The 13,334-nt window shown below is 28.4% G+C and overlaps 1 protein-coding gene across 1 annotated transcript; it reads right to left on the minus strand.

The window, feature by feature from the left end:
* Positions 1–309: 309 nt before the first annotated feature.
* On the minus strand, positions 310–9,685 carry LOC119599651 (putative leucine-rich repeat-containing protein DDB_G0290503). The gene is made up of 6 exons (XM_037949525.1): positions 9,593–9,685; positions 9,392–9,499; positions 6,875–8,394; positions 4,128–4,162; positions 1,742–1,885; positions 310–1,677 (listed from the first exon to the last, which is right to left on the minus strand). The coding sequence occupies exons 2-6, from the start codon at positions 9,459–9,461 to the stop codon at positions 423–425; spliced, it is 3,024 nt and encodes a 1,007-aa protein (XP_037805453.1). The 5' UTR covers positions 9,462–9,499; positions 9,593–9,685; the 3' UTR covers positions 310–422.
* Positions 9,686–13,334: the final 3,649 nt, after the last annotated feature.

Genomic DNA, 13,334 nt, shown 5'->3' on the forward strand with positions numbered 1-13,334 from the left:
ACACACACAGAAAGAAAAAAGGTTTCTGAGTTAAATCATTATTGGACGCACAATAAAATAACTAAGCAGTGTTGTTGTAAGTAAGACAGCGAAATAACGAACAAGAAGTCTAGGTTTGTATTCTGTGTAAGATTTTTTTTGTTTTTAAAACAAAGCAACTTTATAACTCCTTATTTGTATGTACTTATTTTTGTAGTGATTTGTAAGCAATCGTGATAAGTACTTTCCTCCAATGTCATCACCGTGTAAGTTTTTGCTGGGTATGTAAATATTTGTGTCGATTAAAATTTCAATAATATACAAAATATGTACATTTTTGTCGATTTATTTATTTAAAAAAATAATATATGAATGTACACATGTATGTAAAGATTTTTATTCGCTCAAATTTGAATAGCTAAATCTAAAATGTCCCATCTAAATTATAATCGGTTTTCTAATATTTGACGACATACAATTCTATCGACATGATTTTTATCCATTATAACAATTCCTGCAGTATCATGGCGATTCTTTTTGGCAAAGACTTGATTGTGTTTACATTCAATATATTCAAAGCCATTTTCTCTTAGAACTCTATTGGCATACATAAATATTGGATATACATCTTCGTCGATGTATTCCTTTAACTGTATAAACTTAGTTGATGAATTGAATTTCAATCGATTTTTGTTCATAAGAAATTGTATTTTTCCATTAATCGTTTTAAATTGCACTAATAGTGCGATCTTATTTGAATTGATTGTGTTTAGGCTCTTTTGTTCCAAAATACTAACATTTGTCATATCATCGCTACTAAGATTTATGGACATTTTAGAAGCTAAAGAAATTACAGTATTTCTTAGTGGATATACAATATCTTCTGAGGGAATATCTTTAATTACAACTTTGGTATCATTCGGTTGGGTCAGTTCAAACTGACGATTTATATTTTGTTTTGTCCTATGGTTGCTATGTTGCTTGTTACTCAATTCTTTTATGGGCTCTTCATTATGGATTATAGATTGATCAACATTTTTTTGCTGCTGTTCGCACAATATTTTTCTGGAATCCCTCCTTTTTCGATTATTTTTTTGCTGCTGGTTACTCTTATTTGTTTTTGCCTCATTAGGTTGTGCTATCATTTTGTCCATAGATCGATTGACATTTTCCGCAATTTGCTTTTGAAGCTCTAAAGTAACATGCTTTAATCTTTGTTCTAGTATTTCTATTTTATGATTTAAAATGATTTTTGAATCTTCATCCACTTTGTTATTATCTTTAAGTTTTGTATTGTCCTCTTCTAATTTTTGGATTTTTTCACACAATTCATGTACACCTTCCGCTTTTTGCATTGTTTCGAGGTGTGTTTCCAAATATTGTATTTCGTTTAATTTTAAATTCAACTCTTTGGTATGTTGTACATTTTTGACTTGTGATTCGTGGGATAATTTATATATTTTTGTTTCAAGTTCTGCCCTCCACTGTTCAGAAATATTATACAATCGTTGAAGATCATCTATTTTCTGTTCTTTTTTTGCAACATCTTCTTTGATTTTTTTCATTTTATCATCGGTTTTCTGGAGCTTATCTTTTAAGTCGTTCACAATTTTTTCGTATTCACGAGTATCTTCAAAGTTAAAATAAACACTATGAGTAGTGGGATTATAGCTTCTACATTGAGGGCAACTGGTGGATCTATTAGAGGAAACAAAATTTATCTATTTTTAACAACAAAATTACACTAACGAAGCATACTCACTTGGAACGCCATTGATTCATGCAAATGAAATGGAATATATGGCCACAACTGGTACTGTAAATGGCGTCAGAATTTTTGAACGTTTCCTTACATACTGTACATGATATATTCAGTGTAAGCATTTTACTACACTTTATAATCCAACTTTATCTTGGTAAATTTAAAATTGCTCGGTTTAATAACAAAGGCGTACTAAAAAAGTTTATTTTAAAGCAAATTTGCTAGGTGTTGGCGGTTTTACAAAAACAATAAGAGAATAAGTTATGTCAAAAGAATATCTGTGTTGCCAGAGTTTTCTTTTCTTCACACCAAATTTATTTTTGTTTATTCGTATATACAAATTGAATAAAGTTTATATACAAACAGAATATCTGTTAATATTTTTACAACAAAAGAAATTAAATCATTTATGATTTTATCATAATATGTATTTTAGTGAGTTATTATGTATTTCTAAAACGGACATCAAGTAATTAACTTAGGTACTACAAAATATGTTTTTAAAGAATTGGATCTGACCTCCAACATATCATATTTTCGAGAAAAAAAAAGAAACGTTTTTCGGCACATGTTTTGATTTTTTAAAAGGGCATACAAATCTAAAAATGAACCTAATAAGAACAAAATATTAATTTATTGGTCCTATTTATATCACTATTAATTAATTTCTTTACTATGTATATACTAATGTATATTTTTAATAAATTTTGAATGAATATCTGTTATACCCCATTTACACATACACGAAATCTAGTACTTATGAGATTTCGAGACAAATCTAGTTGATTTTAACTAGATTTCTCATACAAAACAAAAACTACTTCGTAACTAGATTTTCTACTAAAAATCAAATAGTTTTTAGTGATGCACATCTGTTTTTCCCTAAATAATACTAAAATATTCGACCCTACACAAGAAAAAAGAGAAAAACAAAACAAACAAAAAAATTAAAATGTCGACAAATTTTTTATAAATTGAGAAACATGAATGAAAAGTTAATCTAAAATAAAATGTAATGTTATATTTATATATCTTTTTTATTATAAATGAAATTTGAATAAATATCCCATTTTTTCCTTCTTATTTTTCATATCATACACTTTTTCGAAAAATATTAGAAAAATTAAATCTTCCTAAATGTCAAGAAGAGTAAGTATAAACGGTCTAGATTTGCAAAAGGATTTTAAATGAAATCTACTAGATTTCGTGTATGGGTAAATGGGGTATTAGTTAATTAAATTCCTGCTATGTGTGTATTAATATTAAGATTTTCTTATTCTGGCAATACGAAAAAATACAATTTGACAGAATTGTTCAACTTCCAAATTAGATTTCTTGTTGACACAACCTTGTTTAATCGGCTTAATATAAACGTGCGCATAGAATAATAGATTGGTGAATTTGTGTATTTTCAAGTTAGGTTAGCAAAAAGAAGGGGATTTCCCATGTTTTTTTTATTAAATATGTATGTTTTGTAGTTGACATACGTATGGGGTTGCCAGATTCACGGCATCGCATTTATTTGAGAGACATAGATTCCATAAAAACGATTTTGTATATTTTACGATATTTTACTTAATTTTTTGTATGTTTTATATAATTTTTATAAATCTTTAAAATAAACCATGAGGTTTGAAAAATAAAACCAAATTAACAAAATAACCAAAAAGATAATTTGGATGAAATTTGTCAAATTCTCCTTTTCCGAGACAAAGACGAAGCCTACTGAAAATGATTAAAATCGATTCATTCTGAGCAGATCGGTTTATAATTGACTGGTCCTAAGGTGAATGTCTGATCTATTTTATTCTTAAGTTGTTTTTTCACACGGTCAAAAGATTTTTGTTCATAATTGTAATAGATCCGACTTGTTCAATGAAAACAGTAGAATTCCTGCTTGTTGGTTGTACAATTTCTAAGCACGACCCAGCAAAAAAAGTGAGGAAAAGGATGTAGAATTTTCATCACAACTAGTAACCCGAAGTGCTTCAAATTCAGGTGAAAAACCTATGGATTTTACATTAGCGTGTCATTGGAGGGATGTTGTTCATTTTTGACAAATTTGAACTACATCTAATCTTATCTTTAGAAGCTGTAAAAATCCGATATTTGTATGTCAAAAATAAACCACATTCTTTCAATGAAACGCTTATGTAAATTTCATTGGTTTTTCATCAAAATTTGAAGTACTTCGAATATGTTCTTTGTAGTGACTTTTCTACATCTCTTTTCTCATTTTTAACTGTGTTTTAATTTGTAAGTATATGTTTGGCAGAGATGGGGGTAGTGCACTAATTTTTAACTATCACTAATAATTAGTGGTAGTTCAAAATTATTCACTACTTTTGTTTAAGTTTAGTGATGAATTGAAAAGTATAAGCCTCACTCAATAATAGTGATAGTGATATTTAAAATTTTTAACTAAAAATATTTTAAAAATAGTTAAAATATTTGTTTTTACAGCCTAGCGAAATAATTTTTTCTACACTAAATTATTCCCCACAGAAAATTTTCAGAGTACTCGGAATTGTAACCAATGTTGTGTGCCTTACTTTGTGTTACTTATAATTTGATTTACTTGTATATAAAATCTGGATATGAAGTTTCAATTTTTAATAAATTTTTTTTGCATTACATCTTAATATATTTGTGATTAACATTGTATATGAGAACAGAAAATTAAAATATAAAAAAATCAAGTGTGCTGTAATTTAATCAACAAAAAATTTTTCATTTATTGAAAAATATTTTTTGGATCAACATTTTTTCAATGTTTAGATGAATTTTAAGCAAAATTTATAGCTTAAAATTAGGATCATGATCTAGCGATAATTGGAATGGCCTTATACTTATGAATGAATTTGTAGATACATGCATTTGGGTAGCATTTTTTAAAAAATATACATATTTAGATACTTCTTAATACACATGTATTTAACTTAGAAAGTTGTTGTAGATACTTTTTGATACACTTGTGTTCCAGCTAGAAAGGAGCTGTAGAAACAATTTTACTTACTAGGTATATCGGTAAGAATAGCTACTTTTCCACACACAAGTATATTATAAAAAATGTATAATCTACACACAATATCGCAAACCAAGTATATCAGTTAGTGTGTCATTTTCAGGCGGCCATACCCTGTGTAAAGTAAGCCAGAGTGTGTGTAAGTTTGTAAGCACTTTCGAATACAAAATAAGCAACACAATATCAATGTAGTAAGCTATAAATTTTCTGTGGGGTTAGTTCAAAAAATATTCCTGCACTATTTTTTTTTTTTCTACGGAGAAATGTTTCACTCAATTGAAAGTTTAATTTAATAGGTCAGTCTAGAAATGGTTCAAGTCAACCAAAAACTCATTGGACGAATATTATTAATGAATAAAGCTTTCATTATTTACAACATTTCCAAGCTATTGCTTAAAAAATATCCAGTAACCACATCATTTTTGCAACTGGCTATCTAAATCTGTATTTTCTATTTTAATAGATGTATCTTTACAAAAATTTAATAATTTATTGTCTTATTCTTTATTTTCATTTTAAAAAAATTTGTGCAAAGAAAATTATTGTAGCCTTTTGTTAGTTACTGTTCAAATTTTTAACTATTTGAGTGTAGTGCTTTTTTCTACACTACCACTCAATTGAGTAATAGTTAAATATAAGCTTCACTATCACTAAGCTGCTCAAAATTAGTTAAAACAAGTAAGAAATTATAGTCGGGCGTGGCCGACCATATGATACCCTACACCAGTTATGAATATTAAATGTGATTTATTTTTCATAATAAAGCATTTATCTTCAATATTCCCTTGTTCCGATACATTTAAGCAATTTATGGATGAAAAACTAATTTTCTGAAAGAGGCTTTATATGGGGGCTAGGGGCAAATATGGACCAAGCCCGATAAAATTTTGTGAATATATTTATATTGACATAATATTTTATTGTGCTGAATTTCATCGCGATATTTGGGTTTATAAGCTAATTTGGGACATTCAAGTAATTTTCTGAAGGGGACTTTGTATGGGAGCTAGGGTCAAATGTGGCCCGATCTTTATGAAATTTGGCAGGGTCATCAAGACTTCTATAAAACTTAGTTATGCCGTATTTTATCGATATATCTGTATATTTAACATAATTATGAGCTCAGAAGCCCTTTTCGGGGGGTTCTGTTGTATGGGGGCTAGGTGAAATAATGGACCGATTTTAACCATTTTCAATAGGCTTCGTCCTTAGGTCAAATAAAACGTGCGTGCCAAATTTCATCCAATTATCTTGAAAATTGCGACCTGTACCTTGCGCACAAGGTTTACATGGACAGCCAGCCAGCCAGACGGACGGACGGACATAGCTTAATCGACTCAGAAAACGATTCTAAGCCGAATATTTTGGTATGTTACAAACATCAGCACAAATCCAATATACCCTCCCCACTAAAGTGGTGTAGGGTATAAATATATTTTTTGAAATAATATTTAGTGCTAGATTTAACTAAAAAAATACCCCCATCTCTGATGTTTGGCTTATAAAAGCGAAAAGTTTGTAAAGTATGACATCAATTATTTTTTGCTGGGGAGTCAAATCATTACAATCGTGTTTTAGATCGTGATTATGCTTAAAAAAATAGGATCTATAGTTTCTTTATAGCAAAGAGCAAGTAAGCATATCGCTCATTTACTATAAGACTGGCATAATTCAATATTCGGGTTTTATTGAATTGAATAATAAAAATGTGGGAGGGATTTATTGTGTTAAAAGTTTAAACAAAGTCATATCTTTACGAGAAACTGATTACCCATTTCTATCTGAATCTGGTTTCATTTTCCCATAATTCTTTAAGATTTTTTTCAAAGTGTTTTGGAATTGTTTCGTTAAAGCTTTACAAGAATATGTTTAGATAAAAACTCATGATTTGATAAAAAAATGTTTTGTAAAATAGTTACATAGAAATTTTATTTTAAAAATGGTTAAATTTAGACATTTGTAACTTAATTATTTTTATTTTATATATTAAAAATTCTTAAAAATTTATATATACATGCACGTCCTTAATTAACAAAATCGTTCGTTTATTTAATAACTATTTTCCTAAAATGCAACACGTTTTGATTACTTTTAACGAATACTTAAGCTCTCCAATTTGGCTTTGTAAGTACATCGACTTGATTTCGGGACGTAATTTCTATTTCCGTATCAGAATCATTTTTTTTGACAAACACTTGATTGTCTTTGCACCAAATTCTATGAAATCCAATAGGTCGAAGATGTTCGTTGGCATAAAGGAATAATGAATATACTTCATTTTCCACAAAATCTTTTATCTGAATGTGCTTAGTAGAAGTATTTAATTTCAATTTACTGCGATTGGAAATAAAATTTGTTTTTATTTCAGAGGTCTTGAAATCAACTAACAATGAAACTTTATTAGAATACTCGCTCAAGCCTTTACGCTCCATGAAACGTACTTGGGTTATATCATTCCGATTTATACATATAGACATTTTGGAAGCCAAATCTATTATAGTTTTTTCTAATGGATTGAGTATTTGATCGGTAGGTACATCTCTAATGAGAACTTTAAAATTGCTGTTAACATTCAATTGATCCTGTGATTTTTTCAAATTTTCCACTGATTTTGTAGAAACAGTTTCTGATTTAGCTTTTGATTTAAATCCACTTATAAGTCGATCCAACTGCTTGTTATATTCTCCAAGTGCGCTATTTTTAGAAACTTCTTTTTCAAGCTCAGCAGACAACTGCTTAAGCTTTTCTTCAAGTTGCTGGATTTGAATATTCTCCTCTATTTGTCCTGATTCTGATCTTGTAGTTGGGCTTAAAGATTTTAGTTTTTGATTCTCTGCGTTTAATTGAATACCTGTCGCAATTTCTTTTTCTAACTGTAATGTTACATGTTTAAGTTTTTGTTCCAGTGTATTGACATTCTGATTTAGCATCAATGTTGTTTTATAAATATCGTCTTGTTTTACTCTTAATGTTGAGTTTTCAGCTGTAAGTTTTTCATAATTATTTTTTAGTTCCACATTCTCTAACGATAGCTGAGTACATTTTGAAATTTCGTTCTCCAATTCCAGCGACGTTTGTTTCAATAGTACTAATGTTGCATTTTCTGCTGTAAGTTTTTCGTATTTTTCTTTAAGTAACTCATTTTCCAAAGATGTTTGATGAAATTGTTTTTTTAGTTTTGAAATCTCTGCATTTAAGTTCGAAATTTTCGAATTTTCTTCAGATAATTTAGCACAAGCTAAATTTTTTGAATTTAGCTCTGTAGATATCTGTTTTAGTTTATCATTTAATGCAGCTTTTTCTGCATTAGCCGCTTTTAACTGATTGGTATATTTAGTGGTATTTTCTTGAAGGTTCTTTGAGATATCTTTCAATTGACATTCTAAGTTTGTAATTTTTTCATTTAATATCGGTATTTTTGAGTTTTCTTCCAAAAGACGATTATTATTTAATTTAGTATCATTTAATTTTTTTTGGGTTACTTTTAATTGACTTTCAAATGTTGCTTTATCGTTCTCTAATATCGATATTATATTAAGGTGGTCCCGAAGCTCTTCTTCTAAATTTGTGTATTTTACTTTCAATTTTTGTGATATTTTCGACAACTCGGCGAAGTCATTAAGAACCTCTGTAAATATTTGAATTTTATAAATTAATATTGATTTAAAATATAATTAAAAATATGCATATCAAATTCTAACAAAATTGAATTAAAATCAAGTGTGACAAACTCTATTGAGATTAACATCTATTCTATCAAAATATGTAATACAAAAATTAATCTAAGTTTATTTTATGGGGATAAATCATTCAAAATAATGAAAGAATTATAGCATACTTAGGGTGAGTTTCTTGCTACTCAGTTAAACGTAGCTTAACTTTCTGTTAGATTAAAATAGGAACAAATTTAGGCGAGATTTAATCGATGATTGATTGTATTTTCAGTAACGAATTAAAACCCTTTTTTAATTTGTTAAAATTGCCAACTTTTTTGTCAAACACATAATCAATGAACATCTCTCTTTTGCAAATGTTACTTTTGGAACATGAAAACTTTTAGAAAAAATTAAAATAAACATTTAAAACAATAATAATATTGATAAAACAATTTGAAAAATTTGTAATTTTTTAAAAAAAAATAAGTTTTTCTTCCAAATTGATTATGTTTTCTCACTTATAACTAAGGTTTAATTGGCAAATAACACTCAGTTAAACAAAGATAATAATTAACGTAACTGATTACTGAAAAACACAAAAATTAGGTTAAACTAGGTTTAAAAAAAGAATGTAGATTATCTTTATCAGAAAACCCCGGCAAGATTTATTCTTTTTCGATGATTAGACTGGCAACACTAGGAGTAAAATAAACAGCTGTTCAATATCATTTGACAGTACAACACAACATGTAAAATAAAAAATAATCAGCTATACAACTGTGTTCAAATAATATAATTGAGGTGAAATTATTTGTTTTGTTTAAGAAACTAAAAAGGGAATTACCCTCTTATCTATACCCATAAAGAAATTTTGTTCACATTGTATTTATAAATAATTTCATAAATTTAATATAATTTTTAATCATGTTAAAGGCTTTTGTTTTAAAATATTTAAAATAAATAGTTTACCATTTAAATTATCGACTCTGATGGAATCTTTGGGAATTGGTATCTTTTTAGTAATTCCTTGTTGATTCATGTTTTGTTGGTTCGGCAATATGTGTGCACAACTAAAAACTGTAAAAATAAAAATTTACTGATAACAAAAAATTATTCGTTTATGTCAGTTTCTTTTCGTCAAAATTCACTTTGGATTTTATTTCTACATACAATTATTTATAAATTACTTTTTAGATATTCTTTATTTTTATTAGAAAACAGAACGCAACTAAAAATTGACTGAAAGCAAAAATTGTTGTTGATTACATTTCTTACTCACACTCATCAGGGTTACCCAATTTTAAAGTTGTATTTTTTTCAAACAAAGAAGTGAACAGTGTTGAATATTAAACAAAATAAAAGCACAATTTTTACCACAAAAAGATAAATATGTACATGACCAGGGTGCACTTATAAGGTGAAGTCAATTCTACAAAAACAACAAAAGTAGATACTGCTGTCAAAAGATTTACATGTTGCCACCGTGTTTTTTTTTAATTCACCTTACAAAAAGACAATCCCACATGCCCAAAAATCTCTTTACTTAAGTAAATAAAAAAAAATTTATTAAAAATTATACCTGAATTGAAAAATTATTCACAAACAAAATTTTTACTTTATAAACGGTATTTTGTATGGAACATAAACCTTTTATAAAATAAAAATGTTGTTTGCGAATAAGGGGGTTAGAATATTATTTATTATTTACTTATTAAAAAAGTAAATAAATTATCAATTAAAATAACAAAAAATTAGTATTAGATTACAAAATTGTAAGTAGCAAAAATACAAATTATATACATATTATTTTTTATCAATCAATATTGGGAACTTATAATACCGTGTAAGTCTCTACTATTGTCGTATAAGAAATATATAATGATTTTTATAGAAATGTGACCAAACTACTACCATAGAAAGTTGTTAAAAATTAAGATATCTATGATAAAATCGAGTATTAAAAATTTTATTTACAATTGTGAGATGTTTGTACTCTCAATTGATTAGTAAAAAGATTTCAAATAGTTTGTGCAATTTTTGAGTATTTCGCATAAATTTACTACGGATTAAAATGAATATAAAATTTATTTACAGTACTTTGACAGTTGTATCTACCTCAAAGAAAAAAAATTAGTGATCAGCTGTTGAATTGACTTCACCTTATAAGTGCACCCTGACTATACCCTACAATACTTTAGTTGTGTTTGCGCTGATGTTTGTAACCCACAAAATACCCACCATAAATCGGCTTAGGATAATTTTTTAATAATAGTAATGAAATTTATAGATTTAAAAGATTCAAATTATTGAAAAATTTAAAAATTAGAATTATCGAATTAAAATGTAACAGTAGGTTCTTTTTTTGAAGTTGTCCACTATATATGTAGGTGAATCCTTCGAAAGCAAACTGTGTACACTGGCGGTATGTATTGACATCGAATAACGTACACACTGATAATTTTATCCAATCCTTAAACCAGTTTTATGTTGACCGGGTGCTCCGTAACTGAATCAACTGCAGTAGCGAGCACAAAAATTGCAACGCGGGGTCATATGATTTTTGATTTTGTCTGATTCGAGACAACGGTAATTAATCCATCTCTTCTTTTTGCTGTTTATTCTCTTAACTCGGAGCTTCCAAATAAGCGACATTTTATTTCAATTTCTATTACGCAAAGTGAAATATTTTATATTTGCTGAAAATGCAACGCAATCAAATAACAGTAAATTTATGATTTTTATAGCGTTTTGAATGAAAGTTTCTTGAAGAAACTATACAATACGAATATTATAATAGTAGTAATTATTATCTAATCAAAAAATAACTATTATTAAAGCTCTATAGGATAAGAATTCATGCTTGAAATTGGTTCGTTTTTTTAGTGAAAAATTTGGCGTAAATCGATCTGTATTACGATTTCATCTGAGAAAAAGCGTGGAAAGGTAGCAGATAGTGGTCATCTATTAAATTAAATTTTTCAAAATCGCGTATAAAAAGCATATATGCAACCATAGGAGCATGTAAAAATAGACGATACATTTCACTACAAATTAACAATATAAATTTCTCTCTTCAACATGATACTGGTTCGGATGTCACGATCATCTCAAAGAAGAACTGGGTTAAAATTGGTAAACCAACTTTAGAAATTTCTCAGCACAAGCCAAGAGATGCTTCTACAAATGAAATTAACATAATAGGTCAGTTTCAGTGTACAGTGGTTATCAATAATCAAAACCAATCTTGCAACATTTTGGTATCATCACTTCCCGATTTAAATCTTTTCGGTTCTGAATGGAACAATTTAAATTGTGGAACCAACCCATTGATTCGTATACATCCTGTAAACAACTTCAAGTTAACAACACACTCACAGAATCTGAATTGCGTAAAACATACCCAGAAGTTTTTAGGAATGAAATTGGATACTGCACTCATTTTAAAGTTCACCTACAACTTAAACCGCAAGCTGTTCCTGTTTTTCGTCCTAAACGGCAAGTAGCGTATGCAGCAAAAGATCAACTAGACAGTGAAATTCAAAAACGTGAACGTCAGGGTATCATTTCACCAATAAATTTTTCTGAATGGGCTGCACCCACTGTGGTGGTGAAAAAGGCTTCTGGTAATCTACGTATTTGTGGGGATTACTACACTGGACTAAATGACCAGCTAGAACCTCACACATTTCCACTGCCACTTCCAGATGAAATTTTTATAAATTTTAACAACTGTTCAAACTGGAAAAAACAAATATGGTAAATAAAAACAAAAATATGAAAGTTACGGTGCAGGGCCTAAATAACCCAGTACCCTGGCGGCAAGTCGATCTACTCGCGAGTAACGTGTCGTCGTCATCCGGCAATCGTGAGCAAAATACTACTACGTCAAGTGTACAGCATGCCACTGGCAAAAATATAGGGGTGAAAGAGAACGATGTACTCGGAGAGAGCTCTAAGCTACCTCAGCCTTTAAATATAGGTGAGGGCTCCTACTCTGAATCCTCAGATGATAATAATAATAATAATAAGAAGAAAAGAGAAGAAGAAGAAGAAGAAGAAGAAGAAGAAGAAGAAGAAGAAGAAGAAGAAAAGAAGAAGAAAAGAAAGAATAAGAAGAAGAAGAAGAAGAAGAGAAGAAGAAGAAGAAGAAAGAAGAAGAAGAAGAACAAGAAATAAAATAAGAACAATGACAATAATAAACTAATAATAATAATATAATAATAAGAATAATAATAATAATAATAATAATAATAATAAAAATAATAAATAATAATAATAAAAATAATAAATAATAAAAATAATAATAATAATAATAATAATAATAATAATAATAATAATAATAATAATAATAATAATAATAATAATAATACTAATAATCATGTTGGTATAAGGACTGCAAGGGTACTTTTTCCGTATTCATTACTATATTGTGGTACAATATATTCCTTCTACGTTCTTCTGGTTCTGTAATTGTGGTTGATTTTATGAAGGAATCTTGAAGAGTTGAAGAATTCGATTGCTAAAGTTGTTTTAAATATATTTTTAACATTGAGGACATTTGTGTCGTTAGCAATGTTATTGTAGAATATATTTGATGTGATGTTGTTTGTGTTTTGGCTGCGATTTTGTTGGTTATTATTTGAATTCAATATTTTTAATAGCTGGTTCTGCATATTTTGAAGCTTTGAGCAATGTGTAGAGTTGCCCCAGGCTGTGATTCCATGACGAATTTGGGATTCGGCGAGAGAAAAGTAGACTTGTCTCAATACAAGTTTGCTTGAGCAGTAGCTTAACCTATGTAAAATATGCGCCACTTTACGTAGTTTTTTGCGAATTTCATCTATGTGAAATCTCCATTTGAAGTTCTGATCAACGATAACTCCTAGGTATTTGTATGTATTAACAATTTCGA

Source organism: Lucilia sericata, unplaced genomic scaffold (assembly GCF_015586225.1).
Source record: "Lucilia sericata isolate MDLA Ls3-8-SP2 unplaced genomic scaffold, ASM1558622v1 Contig000084F_arrow, whole genome shotgun sequence".
Classification (NCBI taxonomy): Eukaryota; Metazoa; Arthropoda; class Insecta; order Diptera; family Calliphoridae; genus Lucilia; species Lucilia sericata.

Coding starts and splice junctions, on each gene's coding strand:
- LOC119599651 (XM_037949525.1), bottom strand. CDS start 9,461: ATGAATCAACAAGGAATTACTAAAAAGATACCAATTCCCAAAGATTCC. Junction 1,886..4,127: donor ATCACTATCACTATTATTGA/GTGAGGCTTATA, acceptor ACCAAGATAAAG/TTGGATTATAAAGTGTAGTA. Junction 1,678..1,741: donor ATGAATCAATGGCGTTCCAA/GTGAGTATGCTT, acceptor TTCCTCTAATAG/ATCCACCAGTTGCCCTCAAT.